We start from the raw sequence: 24,976 nt of genomic DNA on the forward strand, positions 1-24,976 counted from the left end.
TTCAGTAAAGTAATCTTGTTGCAACTGTATGGACCAGTTTCATTGTCTGTTCAAGTTCTCTGAATATATAAAACACAGAATATTCTGATGCCCACTCCTGGGAAAACAAGAGCTGCAGCTGTCAGCCTTGCAGAAGGTCTGTCATCGACTATGCCTGAAAGTCTATGTTTGCAGGCGCATGAGTAGGAATAAAGAGTCTTAGTTGGTCAAAAGGATAGTAATTCTTAAAAGCAATGAATTTCTCTTTGAACTATTTTGCATGAGGCACAAACGACAAAAATAAGTAATGAAAAATAAGTAAAACTGGTGTTTCTCAAGCTAAAAATTTAAATGTCAAAAACAAAGATTCCAAGTATTTTATTTAAAGATCTGGGATGTTAGCACACAGTGTGACTGATCAAAGTCCGTTCAGGCAACCACAAGATCCAGGTTGGAGGGAAATCGTCCACCTACAGCTGCTTCAGGTCAGCAGACTGATGTGTGGACACCCCCCCCACCAGCCTGCCTGGACACATCTGTTGTGTCCACATCTGCACGGACAGATTTTCTGAGGGAAGAGCAAAATGTTGAGATTCTCTCATCCTGCAGCTGTCCAGCTGGATTGAACTATTTTGTATCCCAGACTGCATGTGGAGCAGCAAATCTAATCCTCATTACAGGTTTTTTCTCTAAATAATTCCTCAGAAGGAGTAGGTTAGGAGACTATATATTTATCGAAGTAAATCATAATTTAATCAACCACAGAAAAAGCTGATGCTTGTGTAAATATCCAAGACTCTTTTGTCTAGGAGGATTTCTCTATAGTCACTAGCCTCTACCACAAATCTCTTCAGCATGTCACCATCTACCTGTGTTTAGACACTTTGATTTGGGTGTTATAGCATCCTGACAAAAAAATCAATAAAAACATTTAAATACAGAGGTCAGATGATTATATTTAAAAGATTGATGTAAAAATGAAGATACTATTGCTTTTCATAATGTCATATACTGTTACTGAAATGAAGAGAGTGAAAATAGTTTTTATTAGGTTGTAGAGTAAATCATACCATCATTTTTCATAAACTCAAATGCACAACTAAGAACAATTCTCATCCTTGGGTCTGTCAGGAGGAATTACTGTGTATTTTGTTGTTGTTGTGGGTTTCTATCAAACATGAACCCGCTGATGTGACGCAGACTTTACTTTGATCTTCTGTAGGAGGGTCGTTTGTGTGATGACAGTCCTTTCTCGGTGTTCTCTTCAACTAGATTTGCTACAGCAAATGTTGATGCTCGAAACAACTTTACTTACCTCTTTGGTTCATCAGTTACTGGCCATGTTTTTCTGTCTGAGAATCAACACTGGATTAAGACAAAGTCTTACCTGTCAACACAAATATTTAAAAAAGGATAATGTGGTGTAATGGTGCATGTGTAAAAAGGGAGACAAAGTGAGAAAAAAAAATGGAAAAGGAAACAGGCATAGAGTATTATTATGAGGTAATAGTGGTTGTACAAAAAAAGCAACAGAGCATCAAACAATGTAGAGAAAGGCAAATGAACAAACAATGGCGGGGCGTTCTGTAATTAAGAAGCAACCCAAGCGTCAAGTTAGAGCTCAGCTGAAAACACACACACACACATACAGGTACACACATACAGATACATACTTACATACATATACTTTTTACCTTGCACTCGGAAGAGCTGAGTTCTATTTCATTATTCATGACAGCGCCTTACACCAGGCAATGAGAGAAGGAGAACAAGAACAAGTGCATGCATCCAGTCCTCAACATGCACATAATTGTACTCCGAATTGTAACGAAGGAAGTTTGAAAAGTTAACCTTCTTACCCCACAAGCATGTCATTATGTTATTGCCACAAACAAAACACAAGTAATTCTTTGTGAATATATCCTCATAACCATCATATCACATAGGTTGTTGCCTAACAGAAGAGCAGTCATCCATCTGCACAAAAATGATATGGGGGGGTACCTGGTCTACTATTATAATGCCATGGCTCCTCAAGTAGTGAGCCACCAACAATCCAATGAACGTTTACATTTGAGAGCATAATATGCCAGAGACTCCCAGCTATAGACAGAAAAAAAGCTAACATTCACAGGCAGCCTCTAGCCAACTAATTATCACATTAGCTGGAAAGAGGCTGATAATAATATAAGCGTCACACTTTTATAGAAGATTATTTCTAGCGAAGTTAGTGTTGGCTATGTATGGCCGACTGCTTCCAGCTGCTCTTGTTTTAAACAAGTTAGAATCAAATATTTTTTTTAATATTCAAATCAATTTAGAATAGACAACATAATTAAATTAATGGAAGAGCCATGTGAGGTCAATGTGCAATTGCAGCACAACAGGAAACTGGCATATACGCTCCCACCTCACCCTCCATCACTCCGCTCACCCCTCTGTCCTCAGGACGGCGGTACAGAGCAATGAGGTGCAGAAAGGCTTGCCTCGGGAGGAGCATGATCCCAGCTGTAATAACAACCCTAAACAAAAGGCCTTGCTGAACAGGCCATTGTTCTTTGGTGGGACTTGCCTATTTGGACAGTAAGCAGTGCTGTTAAAAAGAGTTTTCCCATCGGGACAATAAAGTCAATTCAATTAAGAAGAAAAAAAATGTTTTTTCCACGAGTGTCAATGTATCACCCTAAATAAAAATGACAAGAAGTACCTGAGGAGTCAAACTTTGTTTTTTTTGTCTACGCCTCAAGCCAATTTTGTCCCTATCATTCACAAAAAGAAGTTATAGTTTTTTTTTCTAATCCCCTCCACTTTCCAGGTTATTCTGCTTGCAGATAGCAGATTTGCTCTTGGCATGCCACTGGCAAGCTTAGAGTTGAACGCAGAGTCCATGTTCCTATAATTTGTGTCTATTAACGCACTCGGCTGCAGGAGTTTGCTAAAATTTGTTCACCTTTCAATCAGAGAACAACTGCAAAACTTGAGCTTTAAAGCATTCTAGATACAGCATTAATGTACTGTCAACCCAGCAGCAGTGTTCAGTTTGGGTGAAGTTGAGGTGATGGTACGATGTAAATGTGGAGCATCAGACGGATCATCTCTAGGGAAATATGCTACTTCAAAGTTACGGTCCAGATTATAGAATCAAAAGAGCTTGGACCTTCGGTGCTCAGACAGGGTTTTTTATGCAAAATGAAATGAAGAGATAGAAACACCCCATATGAAGAGATATATGAAGGCACAATCTGTTGTTAAAGAGACTGGAGCCATGAGGGGTTGAATAAAGATTAAAGTCAATTGACCCGACTATGAACCATCTATCAGCCATCCTACTAAACGATAGGAGGACCCAAGGGGAGGGACTCGAGAAAGAGTTTGATCGTGAACTGAATGAACAATTTTCAAAATGTACTGAAAGGGTTTTGATTCACTAACATATTGTCACAACAAAACTGATCCATAAAAAACTATAACTGAATGTTTGGATCTGTTAGAAAAACCCTGCTTTGATAGTCTGTTTGTAAGCACCCCTTGGGATAAATCGGAATAACTTTAATGATCCATGGCATTATAAAGTCAAAGTTATCTTAATTTGACCAATTTGTTTTATTTCTCCAACAGCAAGCACAGTCTTTTATTACCTCAAAATGCATATCCTAAGGAAAAATATTATACCCACTTCTGTTTTCATGATCACTTCTCTTGTTCAATTTTTCTAAAGCCTGTGATGTTTTTCTTTTTGAAACATGGTGAAAGCTGCTGCTCAATGATTCAAGCTCTCCGTCTCTAAATGTCTTTATTTTATATTTGATTGTTCAAGTTTAGCATGATATCAGTCAGAAAAGGTATCAGTTACAAGAGATGTAGAACCAGAAGCTAAAAATTCATTGTGAATTAAACATTATGTTTTCTAATGTTTCAGATTGAAATTAGAGGACAACAACGTGTGATCGTCTATAGCGGAGTGTCATTTTATTTAGTCATCGGTAAAACGCGAGGCATCGGTGTGCTTCGATGCTCAGACCATCTGCGACCAACCCTGTCACCATCGTCACCGCATCTGACAGTTTTTATAATAGTCGACTCATAGCATTTCAGAAACAGCATCTGGGAGAGATCAGGGGGATATCACTCAACCATTAGCCTGTTCATCCCGCTCTCATCCCTCCCCCTTCGCTCCCAACGTCACGGAATCAAATACGCACAGCTCGGGCTGGAAACGCTCCATTCGCGCTCTGAGCGGCTGCTTGAGCGCATCTCTGTTCCACATGAAGCACGTCCAGGGGACGCTCATTAAGCCGGACTGACAGTCAACACAGCCGGGACGAAGCCAGACGCGTTTCTTTTCCTTGCCTTCTATGGTTTTGATTTCCCTCCTCTTTGTCAATGTCTTCTTCAAAGGAAAGGGGACCTTTTTTTCTACTTTACTTTTCATCATCGTTTGATTTGAAATAAAACGAGGTAAGTAAAGTTAGACCTTACTCTTAGTAGTAGTTATTGAAACTCATTTTCTTTTTTATTTATGATTGATTACTGAAGTTCAATTGTGTCGTTAAGAACTTGCAGGGTATTTCAGGTCAGCAAGTGATTCGGGTGCGCGCCTTGTTCTTTCCCCTGCTCTCTGTATCTCCAGCCAATATTCTTCGCTTTGGTACTTCGGTCTCCATGCGGACACAGACACCTCTTTGTCCAGGAGTGGTCATTCATGCATGGTTTTGCGTATAGTTGGCTTCAGAAGTCCGCGTCCCCATCCCATGGGCACGATGTTGCGCGCAAACTTCCAGCAAAAGAGAAGAACCACCAGTCAAATGACCCTTCACTTCATTTGGCCACCAACGCGTGAACAGTAAAAGCTGTTACATGCGCGTCATGTTGGCACGTAATATTAATCTCTGCATGTATTCTTAATTGGTTCAAGTCCGATCTGCTCTGATGAGAAGTGAAGTTAATGTTTGATTGCGGTACCCTTAGTGCTGCTAATGGGAAACCGGGGTCGTGTAGTGCATGTTTGTCACTGAGGGTTGGGAAGTTAACCTGCCCGAGGAGAGTCTGGGAGAACAAATAAACAGGAATAGGCTATAAGGCTAAACGTATTCCTATGGTGAAATAATTAAATTAAATCATGTTGAGATTTCTATGACTGTATGTAAAATAAGACCATAAACCATGTATTTCCCCTGACTGTTTCTCTGATATATTTAAGATTGTTGAAGTGGAACATAAGAAATGTTTCAAACTGGAGGCAGGGTGTTCCGTGTAGCAATAAAGCACAGACAGTAACATTGCAGAATGATTATATGTGTTATTTCAGTCACTGTCATTTGTGACAGACCACATCAAAAATATTATGATGCAGAAAAAAACAGAGGTCTTATGAACATACAAATGATTTCCCTGCTGTCTCCTTCCTCTTTTTTTTCATCTTGAACTTAGATATTTCTCATGGAGGCAAGTGAAGGATTATTCCTCTTATTAGGTGTCTCTGAGAGACAGTTTAGAAGATTTATAGGATTAATGAACAGTGATAGCCCTTGCAGAATCCAATAAATACGGTTTTGTTTTTTTAAAATCTGACATCTGGAAAGTGTTGGTTTCCAGCACATCTGCAGCTTCTTTAGCCTTCTAATATCAGTGAGACTGACAGGAAGTGTGATAACATTGAGGAGGGAATGAAATATGAAGCATGATGGAGCCAGATTTGTTCTGTTGATTGAGTTTGCAGGGGTCAGAAAGGCAACTTAGAAAAGTTAGTGTTAATATATGTCTTAATGAACAGCTTAACTGCTCGTTCAGAAAGTGATTCCTCTCAGAATGGAAACAACTTCTTAAAGAACCTTTACTGGACCCAAATGATTGACATAAAATCTTCCAACAGATCTGAGCTGCAAATCACACTGACATTCTTAGTGAGAAAAAACACCATACACTATCAAACACACTATACTGAGTCCTCTCCGGACAATCTCTTTAAAAAAAAAATCAATCAATCTTTTTACAAACCACTGCAATCACTTCCTCATGTTGGCAGTGAAAGCATTTCACTGAACTTATGAAGGAAAATGGAGAAGGACAGAGAGGACATATATTCAGACCAAGATCAGAGAGACTGATTTTTAAAAGGATGTAATTAGATTTTTGGATCTATACTGTAAATATGTGCTTTCACACATCATTTGGTTTACTTTGGTATATTTATAGGCACATATGTCCCTCTTAGTTCTCTTTAAATATGCCCCAATCATCAAACTGATCTTAACCATGTATGGAGATTAAATGTGTGTAAAAACCCCCCCAAAAAACGAACAACACCCTCCTTAAGCTCACTTTGTTTGATTTTCTTATGTAAATGCTTCAGAAACCTTCAAGTAAAGCAAATAATTTTCATAGAGCTAGAGTATGAATTCATGGCTTTGTTTCTTATTCTCAGGGGTCAGATATATTAGCTGAAGAAGGAATTAATTTGGTTCAATTGTTTTGAATCCGTTAGAGTGGATCTCATCACGTCCTTAAAAAGTCTGAGCCAGAGAAATGTTTTGGACCTGCCACATCCTTTGGGTATACACAGATCACATTATGGCTGGTGTAGTCTGTGGTTCACTGCCTGAACTGACTGATGTCCACAGGAAGCAACAAATCAGTTTTATATGATTTAAACCTAAGAACATGCATCTTTTCAGACATGATTAGATCTACATTCACCTTAGACTCCACAAATACACCAAGACCACCAGGACACATGTCGATAAGTTATTTAATCTGTACAGTTGGCGTTACATTAAAGAACTTCTAAACCCATACTTCCCCAGTTGCTTCAATTAGCCACCCATGTCCCTTCTAATAGCCGTTTCATGTATTATTCACACTTATTTTTCATTAATTTCATTCAGGTGGAAAGATCAGTGGTAAGCCTGTTATGAGATTTTAGCACCAGTGAGGTTTATGACTATAAGTGATACATAGAATACCTCGGGAATAATAGCCTAGAATTTCAAACACATTTCTTTGGCAGTATTTTTAAAGGAAATCTATAATTGGTCTTAAAAGGTTGCTGTGGAAATATATTGGCATATTTAACTGCAAAGCCAAAGACGTCAGCTTGACAGTCAACATGTTTGTCCACCACGAAAATCTCTGTTGTTGTCTTCAAGCATAATAACATCCGTCTTGATAACACATTGTTATCACCTATGATTAGGATTCAACATTTTTACAGCTGCAGTGATTTGATGCAAATCTCCTCTCTCGTTACTTATTTAACGGGTAGATTATGTCACAGCTGTTTATTCCACATTGATTTAGAGGGAGGTGAGGTGCTTTCTATTTGAAATTTGAAAGCACCTCAGGAACAGCTGCTAGGGAAGAGATGACATTCATTCATTAGTTGCTATTTTGTTTCCTGTTTGTGGACAACAATTATTTTCTTATTTCTCTCCAGTATCCAGGAGGCTACAACAAAAACGATGCTTACAAAGATTCCAATCTAAGGACTAAGCATCTTATTCTAGAGTTTTTAGGTTTTACCTTGACTACAATTTCTGCAAGATAAAATCTGAAAAGCAGAGGATTTTTAACTTAAGTCATTATTAATTGTATTTAAAGACATGTCTGTCTTTATTCAGTAGGAAACATGTATAGATTCAGAAAAGTCTGTTTTCACTTCATCAATGGATTTTAGACCTCTCCTCTCCGTCCTCTGGTCACCAGAAACCAAACTAAATAAAATTTGGACCAAAGAGTGTTTCTTGAAAACTGGCCTTCAGTGTGCAGTAATTTAAGGGATTCTATTCCAAAGTAATGAAACAGGAATCTGAATTCTTATTACCAGAAAATGCCACTAATTTAAGTTGAACAGGCATACATATGGGTTATAAATGGACTGCACCTATTTAGTTCTTCTATAGTCCTTCAACCTGTCAAAAGGCTCTACTGCCTCACCCATACATGGCATATACTGCTAACCTTCCCATCAGGATTCAATCTAACTAACTGAACTCAGACTTTGATGGCTATGTCTTCAGTTATTTATGGTTTAATCTTGTGCAAGGATAAACTGTAGTAGGGAGGATCAAACCAACAGTGCTCTGTTATTGTGAACTCCTTCTCCTCCTTTCTTTTATAGGTTTAATTTAGCACTTCAGAAGATTTCATAACTTTATTGTTTATTATTGAACTTGTCCAAAGTACCACTGCAGTTTTAGGAAAATAATATTAATTTATCAGACACTGATCTGTTAATCTCTAAAAAACAAATCTGTTTCTGTTTCTTCTGAGGCTAAGTAGATTTGTGACAAGCAAAATTGTGTCTTTTTTAGACAAAGCAATTACTTAATTAACAATGAATTAGATTAATTAAAAAACCCCAAACTAGATTCATTGATTGGAATTATTTTTTTAAGTTAATAGTCATTATTTTAGAATGCAATATTAACATTTAAATAATAGAACATCAGGCAGAAGTAATCAATTAGATGATGAAACATTTGTTTCTTTATCAACAGAAGACATACCAAGAAGCAACACAAAGCCCTCCGCTTGTTTTAAGATCAAGAGAAAAACCTCCTAACCATATCCTCTTCACATTCCTCTCTCAACACCTACAGCATGTAAAGAGCTTGACAACCTCCTTTTCTAAGGGGCTTTTCAAAGCCTTCTTAAAAGAAATTCATAAAATCACTAGCTGGAGAAGATGAAGGTGGAAGAGGGAGAATATGCATTTCATTATCATGAAATAAAGCAATGCACTGAACATCACATGTAGAAACACAAAAAGCAAAGATTTATCTCAGTCATCAGTCATTTCTGATTTCATCTCAACAGTACAAAGGATGAACACAATATAAAGTTTGCATCTCTTTGCTAAAGCTAGTTCACTGTAAAGTCAAATTCACCAACTTTGATCTTTCTGGCTTCACATCTGTTACTTTCCAATTTAATATATGGCAGCAACTTTTGTCTGTCAGACATATTGTGAGGGATCTTAATGGCCATTTGACACAATCGCTCAACTTATTACATAAACTTGTCATTGTTCTGAATGCATACGGTACATTTAAAGAGCTGAGGCTGTTTCTGATGTCTGAGTGACTTTGGTGGACTCTATGTCATTACAATCTATTACGCACACTCGACATATTAATGGAAGCGTCAGACTGTATTATACATGTGCCTCTAATTACAGTTCTAGCTTGAAGCTGTACTACTTGTAATCTTTGCCAATGGCAGAGAGAAAGGTCTCCCATGAGAAGATATATTTAGTGCAGTTCTCCTCAGCTTTGTAGGGCACTTTAGCATCTTTTAACAGTTAAATTCAATGAACATTATTGTTCTGTTAGGGACTTTATGTGTAAATGCAACAGTTCAAACACAACAAAAAAAAGATAAGCAGACAGAAAAAGTAGACAATATACAGTGCTGTTTAAAATATTGCCAAAAAGAGTAATTTAGACAAAAAGTGTCAAAGAATTAATAAATAACTGTGTTGGTCTGTATCATAAGATATGAATGAAGGACAATGTTTGTTTTGTTGTTGTATAATATCATTTCTCCGAGCAGAATATGAAGATCACGTTACGAAAAAAGTTTTTTGGCCTGGATACAGATATTTTTTTTGTTCTACCTTGCAAAACGTTCAGACCTTTTTAAGATTTTCAGGAAATTCTTTTCTTCTTTCTTCAACTCTTAAGTAACAAAAGTGTGCATCATGACTACTTTGGTTGCAATTACTGAAATCTTTTTGGAAAGCAATTTGAAGTAATCTGCCTTTCTTTTTTTTTTAGGTTTAAGATGAACGAAGGACTTGTGAACAACTTGACTCAACTGTATGACAACTGGACTCTTTATAACTCCTCTGAGGAGTCTGTCATACACAGTGACAAAATCACATATGTTGGATTTTACCTGCATCAGCCGTCCACAGCAGCCATCTTCATTGTGTCCTACCTGCTCATCTTCCTTGTGTGCATGGTGGGGAATGGAGTGGTGTGTTTCATTGTTCTGAGGAGCAAAAACATGCGGACTGTCACCAACTTGTTCATCCTAAACCTTGCTGTGAGTGACCTGTTGGTTGGGATTTTCTGCATGCCCACGACACTACTCGACAACATCATAACAGGTGAGCAGGGCCGTATAAGACACTTTCATTCAAACGGTTGTGTTGTGAGTGAAGTGAGAATGTTTAACAGAGTTGACTGCGTGGTTAGAGGCTATTCTACTTGTTAATTGGTTGTTCAACACTTATTGGTTTGAACATACCAAGTCTCTCCTTCCTCCTCAACATATTTACTATTGTTTTATTTGCTGGGTTGAACGTTAAAATGAGGAATTTCATCTTTTAAACAAATATCCCCGAAGGACAGGCTGTTACTTTATGTCCTGGTTTGAATCTGTTCTTCTATGTTATTCAAAAATGTTCTATTTTGCCCTATCATCTATATTGTTCTAAGATCTATGTTCCCAGGCTGCATACGTTTTATGTGGAATCACTATTTTTGATTATATTCATGATGGTGTTTTAGAATGCCTCCTTGTATTTGGAAAAAAAAATACAGTATTAGTTTATAATGACTTCATCACTTTAAGATTAACATTTGAGCTCTGTAGAATGAGTTTGACTATTGTAACTGGTTTATACGACTGGCGATATATTAAACTGCAATAGTTTTCCCCAGTTGCCTGCCTCAGCCTTAAATTCAAACAAGGCAGGAAAAAACAGACAGAGTTATGTGGGCGACAGGGCTGTATCTTTATTTCTCCTCCAAACAACAATTTAGTTTTCTCTTGTGTAATGAGGCGTCACAGCTTGTCAGAGCTGCTAGCCTTTTAAATCCTATGATTAACATTCATCCCTAACCCCTCATCAGTGGTGATACTACATTCAGTGCAGGGCTGCCTTTCCTTGTCACTTTAGACACCATAAGTATGGCCCAATGACATATACATTGAAGCCATCCTACACAACTTGAACCTTGTGATGCATAATGAATGATGTATTGTTTTAACAGCCTTTGGTGATTGAAAGTAAAACACAAGGCTCAGGGAGTGAAATTATGGTTGGTCTTTGAGGCAGCAGCTATTCATGCCAACATGAATTAGAGCAGAACTTTTACAAATTGTGTTCAACGAACTTGACAGTTTGCTCATCATGACACGAATTTCTCATGAGCAAAAATAGCCTGTAATCATGTATTTTGCTAACTATAATAATGCCATGTGAATAACAAAAGAATTTGTTGACTTTGAGTCATCAACTAAATTGCTTTATTCACCTCCAGAGAACATTTAGGAGGCAATAATATAAATAAAAGGGTAATTACACTCAATTTCTTCCCCTTCGCAAGGGCAGAAAAAAAAACATAATCAGTCATTATTGCCTGAATCAAGAGCATGTCAGACCCTGACATTGAGTTTAGGGAAATCCAGCAGGCAGAGAGCTTTGTATGATTAAATCCCTGGGACAATGATGTAATCCAGAATTAAATCCTGAAACGTCATGGACAGCTTGCACATCTCAAAAATAAACAAAAATGAAAGCTTATTAGTTTTGCCTATAGTTTATCACATTCTGAATTATCCAAAGTTTTAGATGAAGCTCTTTAGCGCATAATGTCTATCCTTAGCAAATTTAAGCAGAAAGCTGTGAGCTACATCTGCTGCTAAATGCATTATGTAATCAGGTGTCCTATCCTAACGTATTATCGTTTCCGACTTTTAAAGAATATATTTGAGTGCAGGTCTAATGGAGTGCATAAGGTGTGCAAAAGTTTAAAATGGAAATGTTCTATTTGACATTTAAAGTAGAGGTCGTATGGCAACAGATGAGGAAAAGTGCTTGTGAGGAAAACAATCACTGAACCAAATTTACCTTGAAATCCAATAAATAAAAAAATCTTACTGTTTCCTAAATTGAGATTGCCTTTTTATCTCTATGGGGACACTCTTGAGCATCACCCTTTGGCCATGCTATTCAGCTTCCATCCATAATTCAGCTAACTGTGAGGTTGGCTTCTCCTCTGCTCTTTGTTTGTCCTAGACCTTAGAATGTGTCTCCGTTTGACCGAGGATTTAACCAAGGATTGGGCCAAGCCAACAAAGAAAGAGGGGAAAGAGACACTTGCAAGGATGTTGCTCGCTCCGGAACTTTGACTCAAAAAAATATTGAGGTTATTCATTGTTCATTAAGGAGGAAAAGACTTTCATCAATATCAATATCAACTTAAATAAACTATTTCAAACAATCCAGGGAATTCTGCTTATACACATGAATTCACTATTTTTTAGATTATTAATTTAGTACTATAGTAAACATCACCTGGAAATCTAGCATTACACCCTGAGACACCCCTGCAGCTAATCTGAGAATATCCGGCCTTGGTTGAGCACAAACTGTGAGATCTGCCTCATTACTCCCCTGCTGGGTGCACAGACTGAGTGACATCCCGTGCTGTCACAAACAGGCTTTAAAAGTACAAAATTGCTGTGAAACAAATGTTCTTTGCTTAAACCCATTTAAATGAGCTCTAGTTGAAGCCATGCTCTGATGGTGCAAACATGTACCCAGCTGGACAACTTCTTATTCTTATAGGCTCAAGTAAAGTAATACAAATCTGGATACGATCCAACGAGAAAGACGTTATTTGTAAAGCGTTCTGCTGTTAACATGTCTTATTGTATTGGACCAACAGACTGAAGGTTTTCAAACAGCCTAGGAAAACAAGTGTGAACCAGAGTAATGTCTAATGATAGTCTTAAACCACAATTTTGTGCATCGGTTTCTTTTGGGTTTCTCCCTTCTACAACGGAGAGAGATTTTCTCTTCAAATTCAGAGAACACATCTCTGTATAGAAAACTGTTATTGTCCTCAGTGTCCTTGTTGGCAGGAAAATCTCAAATATTATTCTATTAAAACGCTTCAACATTTCACAATTCTATTTAAAGGAGAATTTAGGATTACCAGGCGCTGTAGTCAATTACATCCATGGTCCTCTGTTAAAATGAATTGTTGGTGTCACCAGGAACTTCCATTCAACAGATCTACACATGTCCACATAGCAGCTCTTAGTGGCCACTGCACAAGTGAAAAAAAAACATAACCAAAACATCAAAATAATCGATTAGATAGTTCAGTGAGAGGATGGAAAATAGACTTGATTGTTTAGAGATTTAAGCAAATCAGCAAACAAAGGAATGTTTTTATGTTTAGAAAAAGTTTTAGAAAAGGTTTTTTTTTTTTTTAATCAAAAAGGGTTACATGCATTTGACATTTACTGTTTATTGTTTTCAGGATTTAATGGGGTCATAGTCTGAAAACAAAGCGGATAAAATTATACCAGTATTTCACAATACAAATTTGATTAACATGTCAAAGAGCTTAATGTAATTAATTGACGTTTTTTTTTTTTTTTTTTTCAATCTATTCAGCTCTCTGTCCAGACAACTAATTAAAAAGCATTCCAGTTCTTTTGAATAGTATTGGGATGTGTTTCCATTGGGGTTCAGCTGTTACCAATTCATCAAATCAAACCCAGTATGTGTCAGCCTAAGGTCCCAAAGGTGCCAGAGCTTCTCTGTGTAGAAACTGTCAAACAAAAATCAGACAGTCATGGATCTGAAGAGAACTGTGCAACCTTTTCTAAAAGACTGGGACTCCATAAAGCCCAGCTGAGGGTATGTAAGAAATAGAAAACAAATATTTGATCATGTTTGATCTGATGAGATTCTAAATATAGATTTGATAATGTTTAACACCAGGCTTTTGCTGGTTTTTGCTACATTAGTTTTTTGAAGACTCTTTTACAAAGAACAAAGCAGAAATGATATATACAGTAAACATGGCATCATAAACATGAATAAATGTACATTAGGAAGGAACTGTTGCAGAATGTTAAGTTTGTACATAATAGGGGTAGGGATCCTCTCCATTGTGTGTTGAGTTTTCATATAAAACAAAACATGCAAAATAGTGTCAATGAGAGAAAAATTGAAGAAGTTTAATTTTAACAAAACAAATTATAGCCCTTTTTGGATTCAAAATTGTCTTCATAACATTAGGATCTTCTTTAGTGCTGCATTCTAGCTTTATTTGTCACCCAAGTATGTGTGTAACTGTCCCAGTTAAACTTTCAACACATAATGGAATGACTCTGATTTTTCTGAAAGCGGGTGAAATGTACAAAAGGAGCTTTGTGGCAAAAGGAGACAGACTTTCCTCAGGGAGGAGATCAAGCCAAGGAAACGGGCATAAAATAAACAGCTCTCTTTGGCTGCCAGCAGAACAAGAGTCAGAATATCAAACCTGATGAGGGTGGGTGTGATGGAGAAAGTGATGCCTGGAAGAAGGATCAAGTTGAGTCAGACTGCAGGTTGCAAAAAGGCAAATGAAAGACTGAGAGAGCAGGAGGTGAAAGACTTCTTGGTGTCACAGAGATTAAATTGGACTCACTCAGCTGTAGCATAAAGCACTTTGTCAATCAAAAACAAGCCAGAGCTCATCACCAGTCTGCTAGTATCTCATTCAGTACTACTTGAGATGACAGAGTCATGATATTGGTTGGACACTCGGTCAGCAAATGACATTTGACCGGTTGATAATTGACAGTGATACTAATTGTAAAGCTGAATACAGGAAACCAGTTAGAGGGGACATGTGTTGGTTCAAATGAACTTTACTGGACTTTAGTGTCTTTGAAGCAGTGACTTTATAGAGGATAAAAATATCCTCTGGACATGTCCAACCATTTTGTGTGTGCTATTTGTATCCTTCTGTGTATGTATTGTTGATGAGTGATCAGTTAGTCAGCATTTTGCAACCCTCTCTGTCAAAGACATGTTTATTCCAATGCTCCATTTGCAGTGCAGGATGTCCTAGTTGACCGTGATGGAGATTTTGTCTGCTGCAGGTTTAAAAGACTGATTTTCTTTTTATCAAACTTTTGTCTTTTTTTTTTTTTTTTAGAGATAGGCAGCCCTGTCCATACACATTGGCTCCGTCTATCTATGAATGGATTTTTAGACGATTCAAATTTCACACCACGAAAGGTTATTGTTTAATCATTGGCCAACCATTTTATTTTAAGAAGTTGCAGTGGTGTTTGTATTTTTTACAAAAATAAATCCTCTGATTTCTTTCTTAAAATTGAAGTTAAACAGCAGACCTAGAACACGAGTCAAGCATCTGCAGTAGTTAACGTTCTTGAACAAAACAAATGAGGGATCAGTAAGTGGGTTGTGATGCCAGACATGCTATTAGTAGGCAGCTCATGATTCTTCACAGTACTGTAACATTTTCTGTCAACAGTAAGGACAACCTTTTTTGTAAAGGAATAAAGCTGTGCTGTAGGTGTGGGTCAGTTTTGTCAAGATAATGTTTGCTTTCTCATTTTGTCAGATGAACTGAGAAGAGTCATTAAAGAAATTAAAGAGAACATTTAGCACAAAAGCCTATTACCGTGAATATGAATCAATTAAAGAGAACAAAGAAGTGTTTGAACACTCATGGGCTTTCATTTTTAAGCATCAAATGTTTTGGTTTTAGCCATAACATCTTTTTTTTTGTGACCATTTGTCACTTTTGGGTGGATTTGCCTAACCTTTACACTTGTTCTGCTCCCTTGTTTTTTAAAGGTCACATATGATGCAAAACACAGTTTACCATGTTTTTCTAACACCAATATGTGTCTCTGGTCTGTCTGCAAACCCCCCCCAGTTATAACGAAACTCTATCCGCTCCGTCGTTTGCCTGTCTCACTTTTCAGGAAATGTGTGCTCAAACAGGCAGTTTGGATTTTCTCATAATGACATCACAAAGTGTTGTCACCCCTCCCCAGGTGGGTGACACTCCCACAGCTAGGTGTTCGGTCCTCTAAATCTGCCTTCTCACCGTAAACAATAGGGCTTTGGAGCCCAAGCCTTCCCAGAGAGGGGCGAGGTCAGGCATAGCTCATATACCTAACTTTGCGGATTACTTGAACAACTGTACTGCTGGATGTAATATTTTTTGTTATTCATTTATACAGGTTGTTTCTAAATGAGATTGTTTTTGATTTGTTTAAATTGGTTATTTTCTGTTTAAATCTCATGTACCCCCTAAAATCCTTAAATTAATTATTTGGGCTGTGTTTTAACCCCTTCAGACCCGCATTTTTTCTGCTGGGCAAAAAAAATTTTTATAAAATGATTCTGACTCCCTTCCAACATAAAAACAAAGTAGAAAAATTTTTTTTTGGCCAACTCATTTTTTTATAAGAATTTTTTCATGTCCATTCCAATGGACGCCACGACAATATGGGCGTAAAATCTCATAAATATAATTGAACTTCTAACACATACCATACAACACCATACTTTTTATAGGAGGCTGATAACATAGTTTTTTTACTTTAAAATACTAGGAACTGGAACTTATGCTGGAGAAGACGTCAGCTTGTGGATATTTCATGTATTTTAATTTTCGTGCAGTTTTGAAGTGGTTTCGGTGTACTAAAGAGGTTCATTAGGCCTGTAGGCCTAATGAACCTCTTTAGTACACCTGTGCGTGAAGCCTAATGAATAATCTTATAATGTCTGTTTTTAAAGGCCAGGAAGGTGAAATTGTTTTACCTGACCAGTTTCGGCTACTGCAGCCTTCATCGGGGGTGTCACATGATGTTGTTGTGACCTCGTCTGTGCTGATTTATGTAGATTTTGCCATCCCACCTGACATGATCATGATGGGATGGGGGGGTGCCCCCTGCTGTCTAATGGTTTGTTAGACAGCTGGGGGTGGCTCTGCAGGACTGTGTCACAGGTGTGGGGAAAGTTGCTATGACCTTTTGCAAACCGGGATGAATTCTCCCTCTTGCAGTGGTCTGAAATGGCTGATTTCAGATTCTCCTGCATTGCTTTCATTCTTGAGTCATCAGTAGCCTATCATTCTTGAATGAAAGTAATGCAGGAGAATCTGAAATCAGCCATTTCAGACCACTGCATGAGAGAGAACCACCTAATGGACTGGGATGCAGCCAAGGTCATATGGACAGAAAGCAAAAAGTTCCACCGGTGGATCAAAGAGACGGTGAAAACGGGCACCAAGGACTGCAAACCGGGATGAAGGAACATACCAACTTTCCCACACCTGGGACACAGTCCTGCAGAGCCACCCCCAGCTATCTAACAAACCATCTGACAGCATGGGGCACCCTCCTTACTAGACGTTCAAGGAATTCTTTGACTTTATACTCTACAACAGAGGTATCCAACCCTGGTCCTCGAGGGCTACTATCCTGCATGTTTTAGATGGCTCCCTCTTCCAACACACCTGATTCAAATGATCAGGATAATTATCAGGCTTCTGCAGAGCTTGATGACGAGATAATCATTTGAATCAGGTGTGTTGGAAGAGAGAGACATCTAAAACATGCAGGATAGTAGCCCTCGAGGACCAGGGTTGGCTACCCCTGCTCTACAAGAACATTATGTACAAAGAATATATATCAAAAATTGCATAACTATGAATAACTGAACCATGACATCATGCTTTACCAATGAAAAGCTTACAAGTATGCTTTTTCTTTATATTCTAACACCTAACATTTGGGTGTTAGCTTAACTCGCCCAACTACTGCTGTCCATTGCAATGGACATCAGACTTTGAAAAAATCCTCTAAATTAAATACATGATATATGTTCAAAATAACTTCATATATTATTACTTGTAACAGTTAAAATTATACTGACAGAAAGTTTTTTTGGCCAGCATGAACATAAATGTATATTTTTGACTGAAAATGGGCACTTGCGCTTCCCTCTCTGGAGCTGCTTCACCATGCTGGTCTTGTCAGAGGTCTGACACTCTCTCAGAGCATGCTCAAAGTCAGGACATGATTGTGATTGGATAATCAGGACCCAGTTAGTAACCAGCAGTGCTGACCTCATCCAATTACAGAGTATTTATTGGTTTAGAGACAGAAATATGTCATGTCCATTCCAATGGACGCAGGGTCCGAAGGGGTTAAGAAACGTGTGTCTTAAAATACATTTAATTTATAATGACTATTAAACCTCTACTGTCAATAATCATGATTATATTATTTTGTAACTTTAACCTCTAAAGGCTAATTGGCTTGAACTTTCCTGTGTTGGTCATGTCACAAGAGATGAACTTTCTGCTTAAACTTCAATGTCTAAAGTTGCAAAAGAATTGCCTTCTCATACTTTCAAATTAGTTTAATCGCCTGGAAACTTTTCGAAATGATTTCTCCACATTAAAGCCCTTGGCCATCTGTAATGTGATTGGCCATGCTTTAAAAATGCAGCAGCGACCTGGGTCAAAGTCAAAACAAGTTGAATATAAAATTAGAAGAGGAAGTTGTGTGGGAACAACCAAAGGGACTCTAGTATCATCTTCAAAGTAGTTACTCCCTCTCTTTCTCTGTGCTGCTGTCACTGTTTGATGATTGTTGTCAAACAAGAAAAAATTGGGACACTGAAGTCTAAGACTTAAATCTAAGTCTTTATAACTGAGACACTGTAAACATGTTTGGACCATGATCCATGTTTGTACATGTTTACAATGAAAATGTTCTCGATTGTATGGGTTTTACCTTAGTATCAGTTGTATCAATCAACAAGAAAAACATGTTTTAGGCAAATATCTGTAATTCTCCTGAGCGCAATGCAGTTTTAAAAGCTGATATGGTTAACATTTTAGTAGTGTCCTTCTTTCTCAAATGCAAAAGTCAATTCATAGTGGTTTTTATTTTGGAACAATTTAAAAAACGGAAAGTGAAACATAGACCTCAGCTTTAGTGTTTTCACAACAAACCACACATAACAGTATGAGATCATTTCATATGACACGAAGACAGCAGAGGCAGCTTTCTGTTGCAAGTCAGATAAGAAATCTTGCTTGTATAGATTTAGGTTTAGATTGATTTAATCTTACTGCATTATTGGGTTAAAGAATCTCAATGGGTATAGAAAAGGGTGCAGCCTGTTTTCTCATTCTAAGTGAAAACCAAGCAGAGCACATTTTCTGACATTAAAAGCATTGTTTTCGCCCCTTAATAATTCCCCTTAGAGACAAAGAAAATATTTAGGAATTTAAATTATTCTTTAATAAAATGCGGCTTCCTTGCAGGAACATCTTCATTCTCAGATTTACTTCCTAGCTTGCACATGTTCTATCTTTAACACATAACCCCCAGCAGAGCTTAATTTGTCAGTCAACCTTAATTTAGTAATTGTTGGGGAACTGTTCAAAAGCCAAGGCAGCAGACAGCCGACAGTCAGTGATCATTTTGAGCCAGCCACAATAAGACACCTACACTGTCATCACCTCTAATATTTGGCACCAGCAGCCCTGTTTAAGTACATGTAAGAAAGTAGTTTTAGCCCCTCAAGACGTTTAAATGCCACATCGCTGCATGCAAAGCCGATGTACTATGTGTCTGTGGTTGTGAATCACTTTGATGCAGTCAGTCTGACTTCACACATGAGCTGCTGTTCTCTTTGTACTTGTTTTCCTGGTTGTAAATCCGCTGAATGCATCTCTCCTGTCAACAGGATGGCCTTTTGGAAGCCTCGTCTGCAAAATGAGCGGCATGGTTCAAGGGATTTCAGTGTCAGCATCCGTCTTTACTCTGGTGGCGATTGCTGTTGACAGGTAAGGTGGCTTGTTTTAATGCTACATTTCCTCTTTTATCACAGTCTTGAAAAAGAGAAACAACAAAAGCCACCATATGTTTACATGGCAAGCCTTCAAACTCAATAAGGATTGTTTTGTCAGATCTGATATTTTTGGCTATTACTTTTCAAATGTGATGTGTGTCAGACCTCTTTGGGAATTGGTCACACTCCTGAACTGAAATAACACAGACATCACACGCAGCAAACCACGCAGAACTGATAAAGGGCATCCATCCATTTTCTTCTGCTTATCTCAGGTCAGGTCATTTGTTGTGTTCTTTTGTATTTAATCATTATCTACTATATAGTTGTCAATTAAGAGTTATTCAGGAAATGTTCAGTCTCTACAAAAAGTATTAACCACCTTAGTAACTACTTGAAAATTCTGTGCCTTGGATAGATGCATATTTTGATCTTTTTTTATAAAAGTAATGAAGGTTAAAATAAATAAGCCCAGTGAACTCAGTACAATTATCTTTACCAGACTCCAGGCAAAATACAAGGTATTTAAAACTCAATACAAAAAAAAAAGTATCTACAGTATTATATAATTCAAGTTGAAGTTCTAACTTTATCCTACTGCTTTTTGGGACTTTGACTTTTCTTACTTATGTTTAATATTTATTTCATTGATACATGTTTTAACTACAACATTGTTTTTGTTTAATACGTTTTTTTTTAATTTTTAAATGAATAAATAAGGAAATCAAATGTAATCAAAATAGCAGAAATTAAAATGTGTCTCTGTCCATGCTGATATAAGGTGAGTTGTTCTTCATCTATATACTTTCTTCTGCCCCTCTCCTAACACTCAACAAACAATCAGCACAACACAAATAATGACTGACAAACTGAACAGGATTTTTGTAAGCCAAAAATGTGTACAATTTGTTTTGAAATTACACTGTTGTGCAATGACTTTATAATATAAAAGCATTTGTGAAAAAAGTGCACACAAAATGCACACAAATGGATGCTGCTGCTTTTTTCGCAATGTTTTTCAGACGTGTGTATGCATGTGGTTGAGTGGATAAGGACATGAAGGGAATGTTATTTTTAATTAATAGAAGCACTAACAATTTTTAATCTAAGAGACATTGAACATTTCCAAACTTTACAGTGATAGTGATATTCTCCTCTTTTTCCCCCCCGCAATATTACAGATTAGCGGGATTTGACCTCCTTTGAGCGAGTGTCTTCTTTATCAAGCCAAATTTTTTAATTTCTATTGATGAAGATGTCAACAATTGGATTTAAATCCTGCATAGTCTCTTTAAAAACAATGGAGTGGGCTGCACAGGCTCACAGTGGGGAAAGAACAGTTGGCAGAGACAGTGGCAGAGAGTAGAGCTCAGTGAACGAACTCCTGTAGTGAAGTTACAGCAGCTGCATTTCATACAGGAGACTGTAAAAGAGAACAGATCTAGTATTTAACCGTTGCCCTCTTCTCAGATGGCAGAGGTGCTGTGATGTCGCTCTGGGGCAAACTGAAGTCGCTGGAGGCTGTCTGAGCCTCTGGAAAGGACAGAAGGAGTTTTAAACGCTTCGACATTTCACAGTCAAAGTCACCTTACTATCAGACACGTGATGAGGATTGAATATGAACTGTAGAGGATTTAAATTGTTCTCATTCATGCCAACTCTAAAAGAATCCAAATTTCTTGGCAGTTTTTTCTTGGCATCTTTCCACCCTGATGTCACCTGCCTCCTCTCATACCTGTTAGGTGACATTATCAGTGACATTCAATGTTCTTAAACAAGGCCGATAAGGCAACTGAAGAGTGACATGGATTTTAAATGGGGAAAGTTAAATGTGGGATCAAAAAAAGGTGTTCTAAGGCTAGAAAGGCCTCCCAGCTAACCCGAGTCTTCTGTTTTGCCAATAAATGTAAAAAAATAGAAAAAAGTTTATTTGAGGTCCATCAGTCAGGCATTTTTAAATTGTAATTTTTTCACAATTGAATTTCAACAATTAATCACAACTAATCGCATGTTTAATTGCATGTTCAAAATCGCAGTATTTATTGCTAAACCAGAGTGGTCTGACACCGTGCTTTATATAAAGAAAACAGCTTCAAATCACTAATTCTATGAAATACAGAGGCTTTCTATTTTTTAATGACAACAATGTTAAACACTAAGAAATATACAGGAGTGCTTCCAAATCATCCAATGGTTCCCAGTTAATGTGATAGCATTTACTCAGAAGTTCCAGTTTAGTTAATTTCTCTGTTTCTTACAGATCCTCAATGCAGTAAAACTATTTGTCCCTGCTACAGTATAACGCGTCACAACATATCACAACCTAATGACGTTTCTTGGATGTTGACTGGTCTGCTATCAGTTGCCAACCATTTAGCAAGCACAGTACTTAAGTTCTTCAATTTAGTATAAGGCACATGTCCAAAACCAGGCTTTACCAACTTTGGTGTAGCAGCTGCATGCTGACATCAGTCTGACCTACATTGTGAATGTTAGTTTAGATTAAAACTCGACATACTTAAGTGCTATTTTAATTCTGATTGACACTAGTTGCATCGTCTTGTCAGATAAGCCATTCAAATGAGCAAATTTGTGGTGATTTTCTATCCCCTTGATCACTAATGATGACATTAACAAACATCCTATCCATTACATTTATGAAAGGTATTTCTGTTTTATTTTGTGCTTTCAATGTGAGACTTATTCCACAACAGACAAGCATGCAAAGACAAAGAGCCAGGCACATGATGAGGACAGAGCAGAGGAGCTGAATTCATATTGTTCAAACTCGTACTGTTCTCTTAGCCTTATGCAATTTAAAATGGAATTGATGTGCTGCCTTAGATATGGATATCTACATTTTCAACGATATAACCGTCATTACTTATATTCTCATTTTGCTTTACATTGGGATGTATCTTACACAACGCCTTCACTCGAGGGCACAGTTTTGCATGTGCCTCCTTCTACTTTGTCTCATTTACTTCCAGTCTTATCTCCGCCCAGCTGTTCTGTTGTGGTAATTAGTTCCTGTTCCAGGGTAACATCATATAATAGTTCCTCACCAACTCAAACAATATTCACTGAAAAAGTTCCACCATTCTAAAAAGTATTGGCTGTTATGGACTGCTAGCCACAAATACTGTCACCAGATTTTCCAGGGGTATTGCAACGTTTGGTAGGTTCCTGTAAGTTTCCAGAAAATGTGCAGTAATATGGACACATTTAAGGCAGAGAACATGCAGAAGGCAAAATTGTAAGGCCCTTTGTTTCCTAATTACAAAAGCCTGTAAGCCTAATTGTAAATTATACCCTAATCATATATCAGAATTTGTGTGTATATTTTTCCAATTTCAAAGTATCTACATAAAAGACATTGCTGCGACTGTTATACACTTGTTCAATGTCCCAGATGTTTGGTGACACTTCTGCTTGGGAAACAGCCAGATGTAAAAAAAAACCAAAAAAAACATCTGAGAGCCCTTTTACGGTTTTTAAGGCTTCTATTATATTTTATATTTGCCATTTAAAGTTTATGTTGTTGTAAGTTTGCTGTAACTCACTGGCTTGTGTAAAGATGTTTTTTAAGGATGTTAAATGTTCACGTTCCTTATCCAGTGTTTTTTAATCCTTTTGCAGATTCAGATGCATTGTCTACCCCTTCAAGCAAAAACTGACCATATCCACAGCAACCCTGATTATAGTCATTATCTGGGTTCTTGCCGTTTCCATCATGTGTCCCTCTGGGGTAATGCTACAAGTAACTAAGGAGCAAACCATCCGGGTGTTACTTGGCTATGACAACAAAACCACGCCTTTCTACTGGTGCAGAGAGAACTGGCCAAACCAGGAGATGAGGAAGATTTACACCACTGTACTGTTTGCAAACATCTACCTTGCTCCTCTTTCCCTCATTGTTATCATGTATGCCAGGATTGGCATTACTCTTTTCAAAACAGCGGTTCCCACTGGAGGAAAGCCAGGCCATGACAACCGACACTCTGTGTCCAAAAAGAAGCAGAGGGTGATTAAAATGCTTCTGCTAGTTGCGCTGTTGTTCATTCTTTCCTGGTTGCCTCTGTGGACCCTTATGATGCTGAGCGACTATGCCAGCCTGACAGAGCAGCAGTACAGGATCATCAACATTTACATTTACCCGTTTGCCCACTGGCTAGCCTTCTTCAACAGCAGTGTCAACCCCATCATCTACGGTTTCTTCAATGAAAATTTCCGCAGAGGATTCCAAGCTGTGTTTAAGTTTAGCCTGTGCACAGCAGATGGACAGCGGAGGAAAACGTACTCGCATAGGCCTCAGGGGAACTCTGTTCTTCCGGCTAATAACGCACAGACCGCTCTGGAACCCATTTCTCTCAACAGCCTGGATAAGAACACTTCTAGGCGACTCAATCATGTTACTGAACAGGACTTGGTAATGGAGGACTTGGAGAAGGGCTCTTGTAGCAGTGGGGGTGTGACTGCAGTGTCTATTTGAGTGACACAGAGACATTCGCTGAGTTGCTCAGATTTCAAGAAAATGCTGGCCTGAGAAGGTTTCATTAACACTGTGAATGAAGGGTAATGAAAAATAAAACTACACAATACTGGAAAGCATTAAATAGTAAGTCAGTAAAATATGCTTTTCACTTTCCTGTAACATTTAAAGTATACAGAGCAAGATACCCGGGTTTGCTCAAAAAAACAAGTACACATCTAAAACTAATGATCAAATTACCATGCTTATCACCTCTAAGACAGACAATGTATGTTGCACATATTGTGCCATTTAAAAATGAAAGCAGGTTATTCTGTTAGAATTGAACAAACAGAAAAGACAACTAAAAAAGGATCAGTTGATGTTACACTGATAACAGTCTGCTTTCCTGCTAAGAAATTCTGTATGTGTAAATGTATAAAATCTGACACAATGTACTTTGATGTTTGCAGAGCAGATTTCAAAAGGAAAGTAATAAATGTTTGTGTAGATTGGCACATCCAACAGAACAAACTTTATACCCCACATTTGTCCACTTTAGTTAGTTATTAGTAATGTTATTAGCTATTGAGAACAAAAGGCACTTCAGCTACTCCTGAGTTGGATTGTCATGTAGTCTAATAATTAAGCTGTTTTTTAATAAACCAAATGCAGTACAAAATTTAAAATAAAGCATGGAGTGAAAGGGTTCAAACAAAAAATTAACACCTTTGTTACTCTCTGAACTAAACAGTGACACTGAACACCATGCAGGAACCAGCCAAGGCTCTTACCTTGTTAGACCCTTTTAAAAGCAAGTTAAAATATTGGAGAAATAAATGTTCTTTTGACAAAAAAGCATTATTATGTATTCAAGAAAAATGCAC

The 24,976-nt window shown here is 37.6% G+C and overlaps 1 protein-coding gene across 1 annotated transcript; it reads left to right on the top strand.

Moving 5' to 3' along the window:
* Nucleotides 1-4,196: 4,196 nt before the first annotated feature.
* Nucleotides 4,197-24,909, top strand: npffr2a (neuropeptide FF receptor 2a). The gene is made up of 4 exons (XM_079351140.1): nucleotides 4,197-4,437; nucleotides 9,753-10,087; nucleotides 19,514-19,613; nucleotides 23,258-24,909. Exons 2-4 carry the CDS (start codon nucleotides 9,760-9,762, stop codon nucleotides 24,108-24,110), a joined length of 1,281 nt encoding a protein of 426 aa, XP_079207266.1. The 5' UTR covers nucleotides 4,197-4,437; nucleotides 9,753-9,759; the 3' UTR covers nucleotides 24,111-24,909.
* The last annotated feature ends 67 nt before the right edge of the window (nucleotides 24,910-24,976 follow it).

This window comes from Symphodus melops, assembly GCF_947650265.1.
Source record: "Symphodus melops genome assembly, chromosome: 1".
NCBI lineage: Eukaryota > Metazoa > Chordata > Actinopteri > Labriformes > Labridae > Symphodus > Symphodus melops.